The sequence below is a fragment of the Helicoverpa zea genome, chromosome 22, assembly GCF_022581195.2.
Source record: "Helicoverpa zea isolate HzStark_Cry1AcR chromosome 22, ilHelZeax1.1, whole genome shotgun sequence".
Classification (NCBI taxonomy): domain Eukaryota; kingdom Metazoa; phylum Arthropoda; class Insecta; order Lepidoptera; family Noctuidae; genus Helicoverpa; species Helicoverpa zea.
In genome coordinates, this window is record NC_061473.1 from 164814 (window position 1) to 187128 (window position 22315).

At 36.2% G+C, this 22315-nt stretch overlaps 1 protein-coding gene across 1 annotated transcript; it reads left to right on the forward strand.

The window, feature by feature from the left end:
• Positions 1-17685: 17685 nt before the first annotated feature.
• LOC124641499 (para-nitrobenzyl esterase-like) lies at positions 17686-20105 on the forward strand. Its single transcript, XM_047179582.1, has 3 exons — positions 17686-18041; positions 18147-19471; positions 19731-20105. The coding sequence occupies exons 1-3, from the start codon at positions 17850-17852 to the stop codon at positions 19897-19899; spliced, it is 1686 nt and encodes a 561-aa protein (XP_047035538.1). The 5' UTR covers positions 17686-17849; the 3' UTR covers positions 19900-20105.
• Positions 20106-22315: the final 2210 nt, after the last annotated feature.

Sequence of the window (22315 nt, forward strand, 5' to 3'; positions counted from 1 at the left end):
CAGGCAGTAGTTCCCACGGGACGCGAGTAAAACCACGGGCAAACGGCTAATGGTCTACAAGAAGAAAGACTGCAGCATGATGACGATGTAGTTGGTGAGCAAGCCGATGAGGTCGAGCGGCAGCGAGGCGTCGATGTCGAACAGGCCGCACGCGCTCATCTTGCAGTACGAAGTCCTGTTGGCTTGGAGCACGCTGCTGCACAGGCGCTCTTCGGCAGCTGAACATAAAACCAGGTCAACGAGATCAGGTGAACTGCAATGTCATTGTCGTTATATGGGTAGGTGATAATGTATACTATAATGCATTGAACCTGGTTTAAAAAGACACGTTAAATGTGGGTTCGTTGAAAAACCAGAAATTCTGCCTAACTAAGGGATATTATTCTTGCCTAAGTATATACATATACTCGGGTTGAGATTAGACAGGCTTTCACTTCAAACTTGTAAAACACACACACATAATTTTAGGAAACGGCTATAGAAAGACTGTGATGAACTGAGTCTAAAGTAAGTACTTGACCACTCACCGTGGTGATGTTTTTTCTTCAAGCGCTGTATGCAGGTGGTCTCGACGTCTTCCACAGCCATGTAGAACTTCTCACACTCGATGCACTGCATCACCACCAGCAGTACGTCCTTTATCTGCCACACCGCAGCCACCACTTTCACCACCGTGTACTGTACCATTTGCTGAAAGATTCAAACCTTTGAAGCATGGTACTTTAAAAGATAAAAGATAATTTATTTTGTTTATCCCTAAAGTTTTATCTTATTCTAACACAACTGACCATTCATCATGGGTTTGGATTTTTAATTGTCAATGCTCACAAACTGATTTTAGGATAGTTATTTTATAGAAATGTTGTTCAGCTAAGAATTGATAGCATGACACTTACATCATAAACAGCAGAATCTGGCATCTGTAGGATTTGTAATATAATAGCGAAGTAGCATAAGCAGCGGAAGAATGTATCTGCAGTATGGAATAGTACCTGAAGAAAGTAGACAACTGAATAAGAATAAGAAACAACAACAAACAATTGAACTCAAATTAAAGAAAAAAAACTTTACCAGTAACTGAAAAAGAGTCTTATAACAATTATAAGCATTCAGAATGTTTCTGTACACTTGAAAGTAATCGATATAAAACTCTTCATCACCATCCTCAAATGCAAGAACATCCTCTATCCATTTCTCAAGAATCTTTCTGAGCCAAGTTATTACCAGAATGCCGTACACGAGGTTAATGTCAAAAGTTATGAACATGATGTCCATGACGAGGTCGACGGGGTTGAAATAGTGGTAAGTCACATAGTACAACATGTATAGAAAGACGTTGGTACCAAAAGCGATACAGATAGAAAACCAGTTCCAGCGAGTGATGGCCACAATCTTATCACTGAAATCCAAGCTGTTAAAAAGTTTCTGAAGAGTCAGAATAAGAGAGATGCTGCAGTCGCTGTGAATGATGTTTAGTACGAAGATGAGAGTAAATCCGATGCTGTAGAACACGAAAGCGAAGGAAAAGATTATAGTAACGATATCACGGTTGTCAGTGCCCATAGTATCTTCTATGTCTTCGAAGAATACACGATTGATGCCCAATCCGTACAAAAGCAGGACGAAGAAGAAGGTCGCTATATAGAACTTTTTTCCTTTCGGAGTGATGTAATCGTCTTTGATGGTATACTTCGATGATAGAAACAGAGAAAGTATCAAATTCACCGGATAGAGCATTCTCTGAATGTCTTTTCCTAATCTATTAGTAAGCAACACTTCTGGTTCTCTAGTTTTAGCACTTATTTTATTATTCGTGAAAATCATTTTTCTATTGACAGCTTATCTGTTTACAAGTTACACAGTAAATGAATGAAGTAACAATAAAGTTAAAACGAAATATTTGGAGAGAAGCATAATTTCAGTAATCTATTTAATGGAGCAAGTAATAGATACTAAGGCATCAATTGAATTGCAATTGTGAACAATATCGGACAATTACAACGAATACATAAAACGGTCATTGATATTAGAAATAGACGATTATGTTACAATTCGATTATTATTTTCCTTTGTAGATTCAAATCAATCAGTTTGTTTTGATACTGTTACAGCCTTTTTATCGTCCCACTGCTGGGCACAGGCCTCCTCTCACACGGAGAAAGATTGAGCATTAATCACCACGCTTGCTCAATGCGGGTTGGTGATTTCAGACTTTATAGTCCAGGTTTCCTCAAGATGTTCTCCTTCACCTTTTTTTATCAGCCATTGGTGTCTAAGATTACTTAGAAAGTACATACAAACTTAGAAACGTTGCATTGGTACTTGCCTGACCTGGAATTGAAGCCACACCCTCATACTCGAGAGGTTGGTTCTTTAACCACTAGGCCACCACGACTTCTTTGATACTGTTACTTTAAGTAAATAAACGGCTAAAGCTCACTATACATAGTAATATACATAATGTAAATAACAAACCGAATAAATTGCAAACTATAATCAACTTCACACTTCGGTAGAACAACAGCCGAACGTAAAAAACCTTTTAACAAATGAAACTACTGTAAACAGTGAAATCTAGACACACGGCAGTGTGTCCGCCAAGTTCGAGCAAAAAAAAGCGACACACCGGCCGTGGGTTATATTACACGAACCATTTCGGGCCAAATTCTACCCCCCTATAGCTCAAAATCTATTTTATTTACGCATATCAAGCATATTACTTGGCAAGTTTTAATAGAAAATTGTATACTTGATTCATTGCGTTTAGTAGGTTTATAACAAGGTGTGTGAAAACTTGCCAAGAACCATCAGTAAAAAGTAACTATTTTTAACTGAGGTATTTGTATGGAACTTGGTACTTATTCAGATCTCACTTCTTTTATAGGCGAAGCATTCCCATATTATCGAACTTGGCAACCTTTCACATTTTTGTTTTGGGTGGGTTACTATTACTTCATCAGACCGCGTATCATTTAAATAACAGGCGTGAACATGGACAGGCCAAGAACTTTCCGTTCAAAGTTAAACGTTAAACGAGGAACTAAATTAAATCCTATTTTTACAAAAAATCTACACAGTGAAGTTTTGCTCGACAATTTTATCGAAAAAGATTTACAATCTCTTTTAAAACCACTCAACATAATGTATTCCGTTTTCATCTGCGCCAAGTATAGTATTCGTGATAACTTTATCACTTCTAACAACTTTCTCTATAACTTCACTGGAGTCTTCACCACCGGTCTGTTTCTGTGCATCAGTGTCTATCGCATATCTTCCACCCTCTTGTCGAAGCGCATCGAATATGTTATCTTTGAGTGGAACGCGATTTTCAACTTTATGAGTTACACGCTTGGGTTGATTATGAATTACATCATTAATATCAGGTTCAGTGACAAGAATATTCAGCTAGTCGTAAAGATTCAAAGTGTCCTTAGAGTTTTGAAGATGAACCGCAAAGATCTCATGTGTTTACTTGTTTATAATTGGAGTGGTGTCTTGGCTATAAATGCTCTTATTGTAGGGTCTATCGCTTACATGATGTATATTTTCTTTCCATACGTTGACATTTTAGATGTGATTTATTTCTATTCGACCATTGTTTTTGACGTCAATATAATGTATTCTCTATTTGTCGCCAACTTCAGTCGCAAAGCGTTGTGTTCGTGGATTAATGATGTTCTCCAATCGGGGGATGATTCCGATTTCTATTGGAATCGTATGTTTAATGTTTATTTGAACATGTTAGATATTTACACGACACTTGAGGTGGTATTTCAATATTCGGTGAGATTCCACTACCTACAAATCATTTTAAACTACTCAATTTCCTTATACTTTGAGAGTTATATTCTAATAATAATGGAATATTTCAGATTTTATTTAACACAGTATTTTCCGTGGCACATGGTCTAACGAACATAGCTGTAGTATTACAAATGAGGACCGTTATATAATGACGAACAGACAGTAAGTTACCGTCGAATCTCTTTTCATAATTGATACCAAGTTCTCTCACCTGATTCTTATACTTATTCTCTTTTAAGTATTTGTCAAATTTTAATTTCACATTTTTCTTCCAGATAGCCATTTTCATTGTCATGGCTCAAATATGGTTCTTGAAAGACATCATATTGCTCGCATGTTTGAGCATTGCTTGTGAAAGATTGTATGTGACAGCAAAAGAACTTCAGAGTACGCTGGTCGTGCTCAGACAAAGACCAGGGTGCTTAGGTAACAAACGACGTAGCAGAGTATATTTGAGTCCCCTAAATGATGCAAATTAGTTTATTCCCCAACATCAGCGAGAAAAATTTTGAACGACATTTTATCCCGACACACGTAAACACTTCATTAGCCAAGCTTTAAACTAAATTTGCCTTATCACGTTGCTATATACTGACAGAAACGTGTTCAAAATTAAATTGAAGATTTTGCTAACTTTTCCTATTGAAAATCTAAAAGATTTTACAATTATTTCTGTTTCCTTACAGAAGCGCAGAGACGAGTGTGCAAGAATATAAAGCGCGTCCAAAAAGCAGGCTTCAGCAAGTTGAGCGCGTGCGGCCTGTTCATCATCGACGCCACGATGCCGCTGCGGCTGTTCAGCTTCATCACCACTCACACCATCGTGCTGCTGCAGTTCTCCTTGTAGAGCTATACATAGGTGATGACCATCACCACATAGTAATGATTTCGTCTCGAAAATAGCGTTATTGAAGAAAGTTGGACTAGATTGTCATCTTTAGTCTCATTATAGCCCTCTTATATGTATACTAATAATGTCATGTAGGTCATAAAGAGAAATAAGTTACATACTTTTCCTTTCACTCATCGATTTATTTACTTCAATAACATCGTTCACTTATAAAATAACAAACTGTAGCAAAACCACAGCGTAGTTAGTGACAGCTCCCATCAAACATATGGCTAACGCAGCGTCGATGTAGAACAGTCCACACGCCGATATCTTACTGAACGAACGATTTATACGAAGCACCGCCTTGCACAGATGGTGATGACTCTCTGTAAGATATAACATAATATTTTGATAAGTCACAACTGAATAATAAAGCCATTCAAAAACCACTAGTGAATGAAATAAATGTAGAGGAGGGAAGTGACGCCAAAATATATTTTGAAAGAAATCTATATTAAGAAAGCGGAGGAAACATAAAGATAGAACATCAAAACCAGAAAGTAAGTGTTAAAGAGTGTTATTTATTATAATACAAGATATAATTGATTCACCAAAACACACGATACATACTAGGACAGTTCCTATTCATGACAAGCTGTACACACGCTGATTCAGCTTCGTCAACAGTTATGTAGAATCTCTCACAGTAAATGCTGTATATTATCACAAGTGCCACACTCTTTGACATCCAAACAATTAAATCTATGACGTACATTGGCGAAACCTACGAAATTAATAGCATTATTTAAAGTATTATCATACCTCTATATAGGTATAAGGATATCTTTAAAGTTATACCATTTAACTCACCCTACTGCCCACTAAAGCATTCTTCTTGAGGTTTATAATAATCAGATAAAAGAACGTTAAACTTCGTAAAAATGTGTCCAGTACGTGAGTTGCTATCTGCAAAAATGAAACATTCATGAAATGTCACTGAAAGTTTTAGAAATAAATTATTCATCAATGAACTTACCAGCAATTGATAAATAGATTTATACAAGTCATATGCTTTTATAATATCTTTGTATACCCTAATTAATTTTAGACACACTTCATTTTCATCCTGCCCACTGCCTAGATTTCTAATATTCAATATCCATTTATCGAGATAAACTTTCAATAAAATAATAATTCTGATAGCAATAATATAATTGATGTAGAATGTGATGAACATAACATCACAGAGACAGTCACTTATGTTTTCTATAAGAGTAAAGCGAGCAAAGAAACCGTAATACATGACATAGATGAACAAATCAACACAAATAGTTGTACACAATGTGATCCAATTCCAAATAATAAACCTGCTGACTCTCTTACTGCAATCAATGCTTCTATTAATAATTTTGAATATAGAAACAAGAATAATATGGTTGCGAGAATGCACAATGTCCAAGATGTAACACATGATAAAACCAAGCAAATAGTCAGTGTAATAGAGACCACTAAGGAATCTAAGGAAGCAGTTTTCAGAATAAGACATAAGAGCGTCTCTGATGTCAGCAGTGATGATCCTATAGATACACAACAACCCCATGATGATCGTGTAGCAGGACGTTAATAATCGATATTTCATTCCTCTGGCTTCGATGCGATTATTTTGCACGTAATATTTTGACGAAAAACACAGATTTAGTGCAAAGTTAAAAGAATTCACTATTTGGTGGAGCTCTTTATCGAGTCCATGATCGATTCGTATTCGGCAAAGCCGATCGAAAGAAATTTCACGTTTTTGGTTTATTGCTTTCGTCTTCAGCATCTTCTGTGGTTGTCTATATTATGTATTACTACTGAATTTGCATTATTATTATAAAAACTATGTAGTTTACGTTAAAATGTTTGTGACTATCATATCAATATTGTTTGAGTACTTTCGTAGCTGGTTACATTAGTGAAATTAAATGGTACTTGGACATAGTAAACTGATGGTAAACTTTAACTACCTATAATTGAGTAATTAATTGCATGCGTAACTAGCAATTTGTCCGTGACTTTGTCTGCAGACTTTTGGACAGTTTGTCACACTTGTTAGCTATTTAATAGCTCTTTAAGAATTCTTTAAGAAATGGCTTTTAGAGAAATGTTTCTATTCTATGGCCGAGTACATGGCTCACAAGGAAAAAATTGTTTAGGTTAGGTACCATAAATTCTTAATATTGTATTATTAGTTTTTAAGATTTTAAATTGTCATTTGTTTTTAATTTTGTTCTAGCTGATAAATACGTTTTTTATTTATATTTGTATGCCGATGCTACGGCGAAACATGCAGAACTTATAACAAATGTTACATCTATGTACCCCGTGTTTCATACAAATAAAGATTCTTATTCTTATTCTTATTCTATTCTTAATGATTTCTAGATCTTGTTATAATTTCTTCATAGAATACAAAAACAGTGTTCGTACAACATCAACAAAATGAAGATATATTAATAAAATGCCAATCATTATTCATAATGTAATAATAGAACTTCTACTACTAGTGGTTGGTTGGAACAATGACATGATCGATGCTTTTTAACACGCTTATTTATAATCTACTCCTGACATGAGTTCATAAAACTATAAATAACAATCTAAGATGGAATTTTGAATCCATGGCCATCATCATCGGTCGATGATGCTTGATCATCACCAAACATTCGGGAGACTCAGAAATTCCCACGTAAATACAGTTATTCTGCACTGGCTATCCTGTTCAAATCATTTTGATAATAACGTGTTCCTCATCATTCATCATCATAGTCATCATATCCATCATCTAGCAGTATAAACTGGAACAGCATAACGACGAAGTCGGTCAAGTATTCTGCGAGACACGTGGCTATGAACGCTTCTACGTAGAAGAAACCGCAGGCACTGATCTTGCTGAAAGTGCGATTTGAGTGCAACAAGGCCTTGCAGAATTGCTTTTGGCTTACTGGAAAGAAGATAAACGGGGACAGAGTAAATATTTTTCTTATGGTATGATCTAACTAAACGTAACATAAGTTAAAAACTGCTTATTAAGAAAAGGTCAGCTTCTATAGAGGGATTACGATACAAGGCATTAATTATTAGATAGATGTGTATGAAAGGCAGTAGTTGGAAAACATAATTCTTACTGGAACAGTTAGTATTCTTCATAAGTTGTATACACGCTGACCGAGCTTCCTCTACGCGAATGTAAAACCTCTCACTACATATGCAGTGGATCAGAAGACGTAACATATTCTTTGACAGCCAAGCGACAACAGTCATCCGATTACAGACGAGACCTGGAAAAGTAATTTATTCTAAATTGTTTAAATGGAGAAAACTTACAAATAAAAGTAATTCTATGTCTGTACAATCATTTCATAGAATACGCACTGCAATATGTTTTTTATCTATTTGGCGTTCCCAAATCCGACGTTATTTTAAAACTGATGACTTCATATTTACGTTCCTCAATTTGTTCAGCCTCATCGTTTTCAGACTTGACTATGGACAGGTACAAAAAAATAATACTCTTTATGAATGTGTCCAGTGTGTGACAAACAGTATAAAAGAAAAATAAAATATTAATCATATAGGTAAACTACAACTTTCGCAAGAAAATTTTAAGCAAATTATTTTAAACATACCAAATACTGGAAAATTGTTTTATACAAGTCATAAACGTCCATAATATTGTGGTAAATTTTGAGTAATTTTCGACGATGTTCACCATTTTCTTTTTCTGCGTTCATCTTTAAAACTTCTTTGATCCACATTTCAAGATATTTTTCTATCAGTCTTATAAAACTCACAGCGATGGCATAGTTGACATCAAGCGAGATATACAATATGTCCAATAAAAAAGCGATAAATGTCGTCATGTTACTCAAATCATCAAGGAAGATGTAATAAATAATATGAATAATCAGGTTTACACAGAGAACACTGAATAATGAAATCCAATTCCAAATGACAAAACTTCTGAATTCAGAACTACAGCCGATGCCTCGGTGTATAACTTGGATCATCAAGATAAAGGAAACGATATTTTGTGTCTGCACATTATCCAGAACGAACCCAGTCAAAAACTGTACAACATAGAGGGTGAAGTAAACAATGTGAAGGAATTTCACCATTTCACCAAAAACTGCTGATAGTCAAACGCAGTATCGACCAAGTTATCAAAGGTGAATATTTCATAGATATAGAAAATAATCATGATCACTGTATAGCAGAAAGTCAGTAATCGATACTTTGTTCCCATCGGATAAATACGATTGTATCGAACGTCAAATTTTGAAGAGAAAAACAAATGAAGTGCGAAATTAATTGGACGCACGATGTGTTGAAGTTCTTTATCAAGTCGATCATCTTTGAGAGCACGGAATGATACATCTGGTTCAGTTATAGGTTGTTTTAACATTTGAGTTATTTTAGTAATCATAGTTAAAGACCTACAGGCCGGCAGCTTCACGTGGACTGTTGAACGATCGCTTTTAATTGTTAATGTGACTAGTGATCTTATCAGGGTTTCCTATGTAATGCTTTATTATTATTGTCGTAATACTACATAACTTAAAGGTACATTAGTCAAATTAATAGGTCAATAACCAAATAGGAAGACTTATAAAAGTATTGAACAATGAAGATACATCGACTAACGGTGAACGAAAACATCAGTGACGTTTTCAAACTTGTATTATGATCTTCTAAAAGGGCTGTTGCAACATACGGCTTCTATCAACTAATGACTACGCAAAACTTTTAGAACAACAAACAATATTTGATCAGAACTGCTAATGGGATTACAAGAGAACTTGACAAGCATACAAAGTCAAATTTAATTTTGCAAATTGAGTTTCGCAACGTGAGTTGTACCTTGAGGTACGTGGTGACTGCAGCGTATAATTTCATAATTCAAAGGACTTCCCAACTGTGTTAGGGCCGGCTTCCAGTCTAACCGGATGCAGCTGAGTACCAGTGTTTTTTAAGGAGCCACTGCCCTTCTTAACCCGGTTACCCCCGCAGCCCATTGGGGGAATCTGGTTGTCAAACTTTCTGGTTTCTGACTACCTACACCCGGTATCGAACGATTCAAAAGAAAGAAAGAAATAATGAAACTAGCCCAAATCCTTTATTTTCTTACAGTATCGTATTACAATAAATTGAACTGCAGTATAATGATGCTGTACTGAGTGACGGTGGCGAGGAGGCTGATGGCGAGCGTGGCGCCGACACTGAACAGACCACATGCGTTCATCCTGCTGAACGTGCGGTTAGTCGCCAACACGTTCCTGCACAGATGCTGCTGGCTATCTGGAATATTATAAGTGCGAATAAATGAATATAAATATAAAAAAATATATGAAACGTACATTAGTGATTGTGGACAATTTAAAGATGAGCGTTGTGACACAAAGTATGGTTAAAACATTTGGATTAAATCAAAAATTTTGCACCCTAAAGATGAAATGGGTTGGAATTTTTGGGCAGGAACACCAAAGCAAACTCAAAGTATGTAGACTTTTAAGTCCAGTCAGAAATGATTACACCATGGATGAGTTATGAGGGCTCATGTCTAAAATAAATGATTGTAACTTTATCCTCACGTGAGTAATTCCTGTTGTTGACAAGTTGTATGCACGCCGACTGCGCGTCCTCGATCCTGATGTAGAATCTCTCACAGCACACGCTATGCATCACTGCTAGTGAGGAGTTTTTAAAAAACCAAAAAAATAAATCGAAAGTATAAAACTTCGACACCTGGAAATTAGGGAAATAATTGAAATCATCTTAAAATAATTTGCATGTTTTTAATAGCCAAGAGCCTCAACGATGCTGTCTCTGGACAGTGTACAAGACCTTTATTTTACTCGAGGAGGGGCATAAAAAATTAAATAACCGATCCCAGTTCATGAGCCAAGGTCTTAAGCTTCTTTCTGTTCATAAATTGTATGGTATTTGCAAAATTTCTTAGTTTATTTTAGTATTAACTTACTGGAGAGGAAATAGAGTTAATGCCCGAGTACACAAGAACCAAGCTTTGACTCACTGACACTAGTATGTGAGTTAAAATCTGAAACGTAATAGAAATTACTATGTTACTTGCTTGTTCCTATTTAAAAAATATAAATTATATTACGCAGATAAAAGTGTAATCAACCTACCAGTTTCTCGAAAATAGTTGCATGCAAATTGTACGCCTCAATTATAGTTTGATACATCTTTAGTAATTTGATACATTGCTCATCATCATTCTTTCCCACATTCCTAAGGACTTCTTTGGTCCATTCTTCAAGATATAATTTTAACAAATCCAAAATTCTCATAGAAATAACATAATTGATGTTAAATGATAAGATCATAATATCACAGTAGCAAGTGGTTGTTATGTCAAACCAATAGAGACAATCAAAGAACATGTATAAGGCAACAATGATGAGAGTATCAATACAGATAGTAAATATTACTCCGAAATAGGTGAACATGACATAACTCCTGATTTTCTTACTGCAATCGATATATCCGTGAATTTCTTGGATCTTCAATATGAGAACAACGTAATTGTTCTGTTGCACTACATCGTTAATGAATATAAATGTGTAACAAATAAAATACGTCACGTAAAATACCACATTGAAAATCTTCATGCATTCGTCTTCATAATGTCCGATGCTTACGAGTGTATCATTAATAGTAAGCATGCGATAGATACACAATGTGTTAGTGAATATGATATGGAAGAGCTTAAACAACAGAAAGGTCCTTTTTCTGGGATAAATATGATTATCTTTCACATAATATTTTGAAGAGACAAACACAAACAGAGCGATGTTATAAGATTTGGCTATCATTTGAACTTCTTTGTCGAGCCTGTTGTTAGGTAGAACTTGACAAGGCTTTGATTTTGGATACTTTGGTCTCATATTTAGCTGGTTGTTGGTTTGACCGTTATCGTTGGTAGCTGTCATTTTGAGGAACTTGCTCAATAGGGAGACTTTCAGAGAAACCTTTCGTCTCTATATAAACAAAATTTTGTGATTTGACGTTTTCAGTATTTTATAGAACTTTAACGTGGAGTATATTCAAATCTTACATGAAACAAAAGCACAAACGTTAACTAGAGAGTCTAAGCCAAACTATGGTCAAGAAAGTCAGTAATTTCAATAAAACTAAAGATCAAAAGCTTCAAAACAATTGGTGTTGATTGTATCAGTGTTAATTCTGTTATTGAACTACCAAACTGACAGATATAAATGACTTAGCACTGGGTTCCTGTATCAATCTATTTGATTAAGAGCCAGAAGAGTATATTGAAGAATAACAACAAATAATATGAGAAGATAATTATAAAAACCGGCCAAGTGCGAGTCGGACTCGCGCACCGAGGGTTCCGTACAAATGCTGTATAGATAAAAAGTGAGTTTCGCGCCAACCGTTCAGTTTAGAACAATCATAGTTATGGTAATTTCGTGAGAGTCAAAATAGTTAATATTTTTTATTTTATAGTATAACTAAAATAGTAGGCCAGTACCTTGTAAAAGTTATTTTATTGAAGTTATTTATATACAACATTTTATAGTCATCATTCAGAAATCTGATTGAAAATAACTAATTATGTCTTAAAGGTCATTGGGCATATCTGACCCGCTTTGTAAAAAGTGGCGGACATGAATCAAAGTAGTTTTAAATCGTGGAGAATGGTATGACGTTTCTTTGAACATAAATATTTTATTAAAATTCCATGGAGACGAATGTCCAGGATCGTTTGAAAAATATAAAAGACAAGCAGTTTCAGAGGATTGTACAGGTTGCAATGCTAGTTTTTATTGTTAAAGACATTTCATAAAGAAGGAAGGTGCCAATCCGGATGACCAGGATCTGATGAGGATCTGGAAACCCTGAGAAATCGAGGGCAACTCTTGAATATTGTAGGCACGCATCGAGTCATAACCAGACATGTGAGTGTATTTTTGAGGGTACTGGTAAACAGTGAAGGTTTGGAGCTGATTTGATTATGGAGACTACAGAGAGTCAAGGGAACTCCCGAACGGTATGTTGCAACTACCACGTGTTTGGGCTTATTTTATTCGTATTGGCGAAGACTTTCCACAAAGATAGGTTTGACTGCCATTGTGGGATCGACAGCTAAGATCAGATATAGTTATGGGAACTCCTTTACAATTTATAACGTAACCTTGTGTTGGAGCTTATTTTATTTTAGGTGATGAGAATTCACAACTAACTTGGGTTAAAGCAGCCATTGCAGGAATGGGATCTTTTATTTTTAAGGGATTAATCACCTAAAGAGCCCCAGTTTCAGGTTTTTTTCGAAACCGCCTGACGACTTGTAGCTGTCGAATTGTAACAACGACTTCTAGAGAGTAGGATTCGGGGCTGCTGGCTTTACGTTTCTAGAGCCTTGACAAAAGTGTAATTCTGTCCGTTTCTTTGTTTTATAAAGTCGGCATTATTTTATTTTGTAGCATTTTACAAACAAATCCAACTTCAAACATATAAAAAAGCAACAAGAAAACAAAAGCAAGAAAGAAATTAAAAAGATGTTAGGTGCATCGGTCTAGAAGTCGGTGTCTAGAGGATGCATCTATATTTATTTAACCACCGAGATCTAGACCGATGCATATAGTTTTCTTGTTGTTTTAGAAGTTGATTTTTTTTTTTTGTAAAAAGTTTTTATTTTTAACTTTTTTGAAAAGTTCTCGTCAATACAAATAATATAAGCCCAAACACGACGTAACTAAACCATACCGAGTTCTCTCGACTTTCTCACGTCTCCATCATCAGATAAGCTCTAAACCTTCACTGTTTGATAGTATCACCAGACATACATCTGAGAATCAAGTTTTAATCCTATGCATGCCTACAATTTCTGATAGTTGCCCTCGATTTCTCAGGATTTCCATCATCAGATCCTGACCTGATGACAATGGAAATAAACGGCGAGTATACTCTTTCACTACAAAGAAATGATTTCTCAAATCCGTCAAACGTGGTCGTTTAAATTCCCCATTGAAATGAAAAAAATATTTGATATTTACACCTGATTTTCTCTAGATTCCCATGGTTCACATTGATGCGACTAATGCCATAGTAAATCAGAGCCTTTATCATTATACTGTGCTATATTTCGTTCGTATCCGCCGTGGGTATGGTTTTCATACTAAGGTGCCCAATGACCTTTGAATGATTTAAAATTTTTCACAGTTTAGAGGCCATTATATTTAAGAAGTGTTTGATATGAATTTCACTTTTTATTCAAAACTTTAATATCTCTACGCGTTCATGTGAAAAAGGGTAGGTAGTAAGTTTATAATTATTAAAAAAATATTTTATGTCATGTAAGCAAAAATAATATTTTAATATTTTATGTAACTTCAAATTTATCATTTTCGCAATTTTTCCTTTATCTGTACTATATAACGTTGCTTCGTGCCGAATTTTAAGATTCTGAGTTCACGGGAAGTACCTTGTAGGTTTTGATTCCCTAGCGTGTGACGGAAATTCGTCTAAGGTGTCGGTAAAACTGCTGTATCTTTTGATCGCGTTAACTTAGAAGTTTGATTTTTTCATTGCTTAAAGGGACAATAGACCTAGGTATTTGGTATAGATTTCAATTTGATACCTTTATTCGTTCGTGAGAAATAAGGTAGTAAGTTTCATTTTATTAAAATATTTTTATTATATTATATAACAAAAAAAATGAGATTTTCGCAATTTTTCCTATATTTGCATTATATAACAATGCTTCATGCCAAATTTCAAGATTCTGAGTTTACGGGAAGTACCCTGTAGGTTTTGATTCCTTTGCGAGTGTCGAGAATTTGTTGAAAATATCGACATAATCGGTTGTATCTTTTGATTGGCTTGGCTTAGAAGCTTGATATTTTCACAGCCTAAAGGGACAATAGACCCGAGTATTTATGTGAATTTCAGCTTGATACGTCCACGCGTTCTTAAGATAAAGGGTCTTGACAGACAGACAGACAGACAGACAGACGGACAACAAAGTGATCCTATAAGGGTTCCGTTTTTTCCTTTCGAGGTACGGAACCCTAAAAATGAACTAGAGTATGATTTAGAGACTGTATTTATTCCGTTTATTTACAAGAAAGTAAACTGCAACATGACAATAGCATAGTTGGTGACAGCTCCGAAGAAACATATCGCCAGCGAAGCGTCGATGTAGAACAGACCATACGCCGTCATCTTACTGAACGAACGATTTATACGAATCACGGCCTTGCACAGATATTTATGACTTTCTGAAATAAAGATACAAAATATATCATTTTCAACGGTCTTTGCAAAAGGACGTCTCATTGTAAGTCTTGGCTGCCATTGGCAGTCGGTAGTAGTTACAGGTAGTTTTGAAAGTCAGAAAATCTTACTCAGAGGTATCGGGATGATTCGAAAGACATCCTGGTACTGGGTTATGAAGATAAGAATTTGGGATGAAAATAATAATGTGTAGTTTAGTATTAATGTCTGCAATGACTGTACCTTTTACGGACAAAAATCGGGTGATAATTAAAAATGAAATCTTCGTAAAGATAGACTCTATAAACGACAATACGCTAATATTTAAACATTTCACTAAGATGATCTTACTAGGACAGTTGATGTTCTTAATGAGCTGTATACAGGCGCACTCAGCTTCCTCGACGCTGATGTAGAATCTCTCGCAGTAGGCGCAGTGTACGAGCGAGAGCAGCATCGTTTTCGTCACCCAGAAGAACAAATCTAACGTGTGAGACACCGATATCTAGAAATAACAAATACATGAAAAGCGTATTAAGCATTTATTATAATAAAACCAACTATGATAAAGACACATATACTATAGAAGCAACATTGTATGCTGAAAGAATCGATTAATGTCGACAAAGTAGAATGAAATATTTAAGACTCACTAACAGAGAGATGAAATATTTTAAACACTTGCCTCAGCCTTCAAGCTGTAGATAGTGATGTAGAAAAATATTACCGATTGGGAAAATGATACCAGTATGTGGCTGAATATCTGCAAAAAATTAATATAAATTCAATTAACGATAAAGTTTCAGATAATACTTAAATCATATATCAATAAACGTACCAAATTTTTAAAAACCGTTTTAGCCAAATTATAGGCTCGCATTATATTTTCGTAAATCTTCAATAATTTGAGACAATACTCATTGTTTTCCTCTCTGTCATTCAAAATCAAAATGAATTTGACCCATTCATCGACATAGATTTTCAACAGAATTATTATTCTGGTAGCAACAATATAATTGACATTGAAAGAAATGAACATGAAGTCACAAATGCAGTCGGGGATAAGCTCAGAAAACCTCGAGTGAGCGTAAATGGCGTAGTAAACAATATGCGTGTAAGACTCGAAGCATAAAGTAATGAAGACAACTATCCAATTCCATATAATGAAACTCCTGATGCTCTTGCTGAGGTCAAAGCTCCTGTTAACAGTCTGGATCGCAAGAATAAGTAAGACGTGGTTTTGTTTGTGCACAAAGTCCAAGATGAACAACAAAATAAAAGCGTACATTTGGACGAAATCGTAACAGCAATTCATAATCCTCATAAAGTCATTTACAGTAACAACTATACTTGAGTCTCTGTATACTCGGAACACATTCAATGCGTTCAGGAACGACGTATGCAATACCGTCATGAATCTATATTTAGTTCCCCGAGGATACACATGATTACGACATAAACAATATTTTGATGAGAAAAACAAATGAAGTACAAAATTAAATGATTTCACAATTCCTTGCATTTCTTTGTCAATTTCAGTATTGGGTAGCATTTGGCTGGAGTACGGTACAATTTTGCGTTTTTCACTCATATCTTAGTTTCAGATTAAATATCTTCTATTTGACTATTTGTTTTATGTCGTTCTTTAGTATTCGAGACCAGTGTAGTATTTCAGTGATTTCAATAAACTAGATCAATATTTTTGTACCTATGATATCGACAAATGAGTGGCTTGAACAGTTTCAGACTAATACATTTTTATAACATCACCCAAACAAATCATTTAATTATAGCCAAAGAAATTATTATAGAAACCCTTTCAACTTGATTGATTCTTACGACAAGTATGTAACTCGTTATTCACCAGTCTGACAACCTAAGTTTGTATTTCTCAGACTCAACAAAGTAATAACTTGACAGAAGATGTCTTTAGAATTAGAAACAAAACATGATCTTAGATTCCAGGCTATTAAAGCATTTGATTTTTAAATCAAGCTCCTTTGTCTATCAGATGTCAATTTCTCTTACTACATCACGTCTTTCATGTGATCAATTTTTTCATTTTGTAAAATTCTAAAACTTCTCAGCATTCTGAAAATTGACCATTATCACAGCCAGAACCTCAGATTGTTTGGTGATCTCAACAGTTTCTTGCTGCTGACCAGTTTCTTCATCTTTTACTGCATTAACATATTACTCAATCAAAAAATACACATATTTTTATGATATTGCTTGCCATCATCATCATGGATGAACTTTTGGTATTGGCTTTACTACGAAGAACGAATGCGGAAAGGGAAAATTGTAAGGAAAAATTGCTGAGGCCAGTTAGAATGACTTTATTTATTTTTTATTCTTGAGATTGATAAAAGCTAGTATTATCTCAAGAGACGCCTCTCGTGGTGCATCATTCTTATCTAAGATCTTAATCAAATGTCATCATGTGACAATACTACCTATATGATTGTTAAAACTAGTAATTAACTCCTCCTCTTTAACCTGGTAAAAATCACAAGAGATTTAAATACATGGCACGTCACAACATTTCAAGAGGAGATCTTCAGGCTTCAGTATTCATACAAAATTGTTGGATAAAATAAAATAAATAAACTACATAAAGACAGGCATATATTTTGAAGTGGCATTACATAATGCTTATCATGGATGATCTTTTATCTAAACGTGACACAGATGATGGCTTGTTGTTCGTAGGCAATACAGATAGAGTAAATAAATATCCGCGAACACAAGTATCCTTCATCACTCAAGATAGTACCTTCATATCCACAGTGCACGTTTAAAAGATGTAGTGAACAGTTTATTTGTGATTAAATAAAAATTCTAAAAGAAAACAAGCATATAGAGACTGCTAAAATTATAATTGTTACGAAATCGCGATTGGCTAGCAAAGATAATGGCATTGTATATAATTAAGTCGCTGGCGTTATTATCAGTACTGTCGGTACAGACGCTGGCCATGGTACAAGTGCGGGTGAACGAGGGCGTGTTAGAGGGAGAGCGCGTGCGCAATGAGTACGGCGGGGAGTACTACAGCTTCAAAGGGATCCCGTACGCGCAGCCGCCGCTCGGGGACCTCCGGTTCAAGGTTAAAGGCTGCAAATTTATCAATGTCTTATTCACGCTACATTCATAGACTCAAAATTCGAGTCATATCAAGTTACATATTCTTACTACGATCTTATTTTTCCAGGCTCCACAACCTCCACAGCCTTGGAAAAATGTTCGCAGTGCCAAGGAATTCGGTCCCAAATGTTACCAGTATGACTTGTTCATGGAAAAGGGAAAACGCGACGGCAGTGAAGACTGTTTGTACCTCAACGTGTATACGCCAGACATCAAACCCGACAAACCTTTGCCTGTCATGTTCTGGATACACGGAGGAGGCTTTGTTTCTGGTGCCGGGGATGATGATGAATACGGGCCCAAGTTACTCATAAGGAAAGATGTTATCGTGGTCACGATTAACTATAGACTGGAAGTTCTAGGCTTTTTGTGCTTGGACACAGAAGATGTGCCTGGTAATGCCGGCATGAAAGACCAAGTGGCAGCGCTCAGGTGGGTCAATAAGAATATCGCGGACTTTGGCGGAGATCCTGACAATGTTATTATTTTTGGAGAAAGTGCCGGCGGGGTCAGCGTTTCCTACCAAGTTATTTCGCCAATGTCTAAAGGTTTATTTAAAAGAGCGATTGCTCAGAGTGGCGTCAGTTTATGTTATTGGGCACAGGCATACAGACCACGAGAGAGAGCATTTGCGTTAGGAAGAAAGTTAGGATTTTATTCAGACGATGTCAATGAATTGTACGAATTTCTGAAAAAGCAACCAGTGGAGTCACTTATACAAGCCAAGGCTTCTATAACCTATGCTGAGAATCAAAGGACTCATGAAGAGGTCTATTTTAGTGTAGCCGATGAAAAACAATTCGGCAATAACGAGAGATTCTACTACGGAGATATGGTGGATGCAGTGTCGAACAACGTGCACGAAGGTATAGAAATTATGACAGGATACACGGCTGATGAAGGTCTAATGGGTGTTGCTATTTTTGGTGATATTGAAAGAAATCTGGATCAAGCCAGAAACTTTCCACAATTTTTCGTTTCCTACCCAATGTCGCTCAATTTACCAGTAAACGATCAATTGGAACTTGGAAAGAGAATCAGAGATTATTATTTCGACAATCCAATTGCAATTCCTGATGACTGGGAGAAGTTAGGAAGATATTACGGCATGGATATATTTGTGTTTGCTACTATGAGATGGATTAAAATAATTGCTCGTACAAATAAGAACAAGGTATATCTGTACAAGTTTACAGTTAAAACTGAGTTGAACAAGGCTGCTCACATGATGGGACTAGCAGAAGTGCTCGGAGACAAGGAAGTCGTTGCTCACAGTGATGATTTAGGGTATCTGTTCAATATGAAAGAATTACCTCTAATTGATATGAACTCCACTACATTCGAACATGTTGAGAAAGTTACACAACTATGGACCAATTTTGCTAAACATGGGTAAGTGTTTCTAATATCGTTTTAGTTTGTTTTGTAAATAAATATTTGTTGCTCATAAAATAGAACCTTCACTTTTGCGGTACAGGTGTTTACGGTTGTTTTGTATTTCAAGTAAATATAACTTTTATTTTGACAGTGAAACGGATGATTTTTTTGAAATATAGTTTTTATTTTTTTTTAATGTAATAAGGTAGGATTTGTAGAAATGTAGAATATGTGTGTATAAATAGGATAATTATTTACCTTTTTTTTGCTTTAGGAACCCCACACCTGACAATTCACTGGGCGTTGAATGGACTCCATATTCAAGTGACAAGCAAGATTATCTGGACATTGGCAACGAACTCACAACTGGGAATGCTCCTGATGAAGAAGAGCTTCAGTTCTGGGAGAATCTACTGACAGAATACGGACAGAAGTTGTATTGATAGTTATATTTTAATTAAAAACGATAATCGTACCAATTATTTTCTAATACAAATATCTGGATACTTTCTGAAGACAGACTTCGTTCACCAATTAAAGGAAATATTGTTTTCCCCAAAGCAAAAAAGAAATATCGTCACTTGCTATATATTACTCGTCATCTTCATAACGGCTGTGATAGCGGAAATATACTGGACAAATTATAAAAGATGATTTTAATTGGAAGATTATGATGAATGTTGATACCTACATTGACAGTCGTCAATAGTCAGCAGATGCTAGGCATTGCTATTTTCAAGTTTTTGTTTTCCTGGTCACACTCATCATATTTTGATAAATACTAACATATGTAGAATCTTATCTAACAATTTTATTTGATGAATGCAATACTTTCAGTAATTACATCATTAGTTAAAATATTTTTGTCGATTATCTTATCAATATAATTCACCAGCTACTGTCAGCGGTTTTACCTGCTTCTCGAGGGAACCACTTCCCGAATCCGGATAAAACTAGCCCATTTGCTATATGGTCCTATTGTACGGTATACTGCTAGTGATATCTTTCGTTCAAATACATTCCATTGTGTTCGCGTGAACAAGGAACAAGCATTTATACATACATACATACGAACAACTCCTTCTTTTTACATTTATAATACATTTTGGAAGGATTAGTTTTGATATTGTCACTACATTCATTTATCTGTGTAGATAATATAATCAATTTACATCCATAAATGACTCATCAGAGATAAACACAGACTTTACCAAGTAAGTATGAGGCATACATATCTCTAGAATATGTAGAAAATGTATTGATGACATCGTCGTCAACATCCACTCCGTCATATGTGTGTCCACTGCTGAACATAGGTCCATATAAGTTTCTTTGATATATTTTGTCCTTACATTGATCTAACGGTCAAACGGAGTCGTGGTGGCCTAGAGGGTAAAGGACCAACCTCTCAAGTATGAGGGCGCGAGTTCGATCCCAGGTCAGGCAAGTACCAATGCAACTTTTCTAAGTTTGAATGTACTTTCTAAGTATATCTTAGACACCACTGGCTGTGTTTCACATGGCACGTTAAACTGTAGGTCCCGGCTGTCATTTAACATCCTTGGCAGTCGTTACGGGTAGTCAGAAGCCAGTAAGTCTGACACCGGTCTAACCAAGGGGTATCGGGTTGCCCGGGCAACTGGGTTGAGGAGGTCAGATAGGCAGTCGCTCCTTGTAAAGCACTGGTACTCAGCTGAATCCGGTTAGACTGGAAGCCGACCCCAACATGATTGGGAAAAGGCTCGGGGGATGATGATTGATCTAACTGTGGTATTTGATATATTGGAGCATTTCTACAGATTCCAGGATTGTTATGGCCAATAAGTTTACCAACAGTTCAAGTGTGACATAAAATTTAACAAGGACTGATAACCTGACTCAAGGCTTGCGATTTCACCATCAAGAAATCTGGAATTAAGATTTAGAATTTTATATCTTCGTGTTTGGGGAACTATGATAATGCTGCACGTGTATATTATTAAAAGTTGATTGTAGTCAATGACTGTCCGGAATTGTCTTGCAGTGATTGTTGCTAGTTCGATATCTGTTTCCTTCAAGATAAATATTAGTAGATATTTACAATACATATTTACAATAAATATCAAAAACTATCCTAGTAAAACAAACAACTAAAAAGCGTCAAAAAATTCGTCCCCATCGCTGTCAACTGGGAGCGTGCCCAAGAGGCTGGCAGCATTACCTCGTTGGATCGCCATGCTGATTCTATGTCCGAGGCCAGCCTTCTGGTCACGAGAAGCGTCAACCAGCCGCCTAGAGAGATCTTTAAATAGAATGTGGGCATTCGGACCCTACGACCCGAGGGTTTCAACCCCAAACGGTTCGAAAATATAGTTTCCGACAAGGCCACTATATTTCCGCCGCTTGAGGTTCTCCGCAGCCGCAGCGGCAGCAGCAGCATAGCACGCAGAACTTGGAAGGTGTGATGGCGCAAGAGTATCGACACAGGTTACGTCCCATACTAAAGGCCTACCCATCTTCCACGGGAATAACGACATGCCGTCTGGTCTCTTACCGTCGTCGCGTGGCAAGCTGTTTGGGTCTAATACAGCTGGTACCCCGACGGCAACAAGAGCTCGACGTATAATGTCATTGATGTTTGCATGCCGCGCAATACGGCCCGCACTACGGCTGCACGACAGGCCGTGGTGTCCGAGGCCGGTGACAGCCTCACCACAGTGGCAGCGATGAGGAGAGCAGCACGGTGCTCCTATACGTAGACAGGTAGCGAGGCGGAAAGTTGTATCGTCAAACATGGTGCCAATGTTTGACGACGGTAGTGTCTGAAGTCAAAGCACCGACTCCTACCCACAGCCAGTAGGCGCGCTCGCTCAGCAGGAG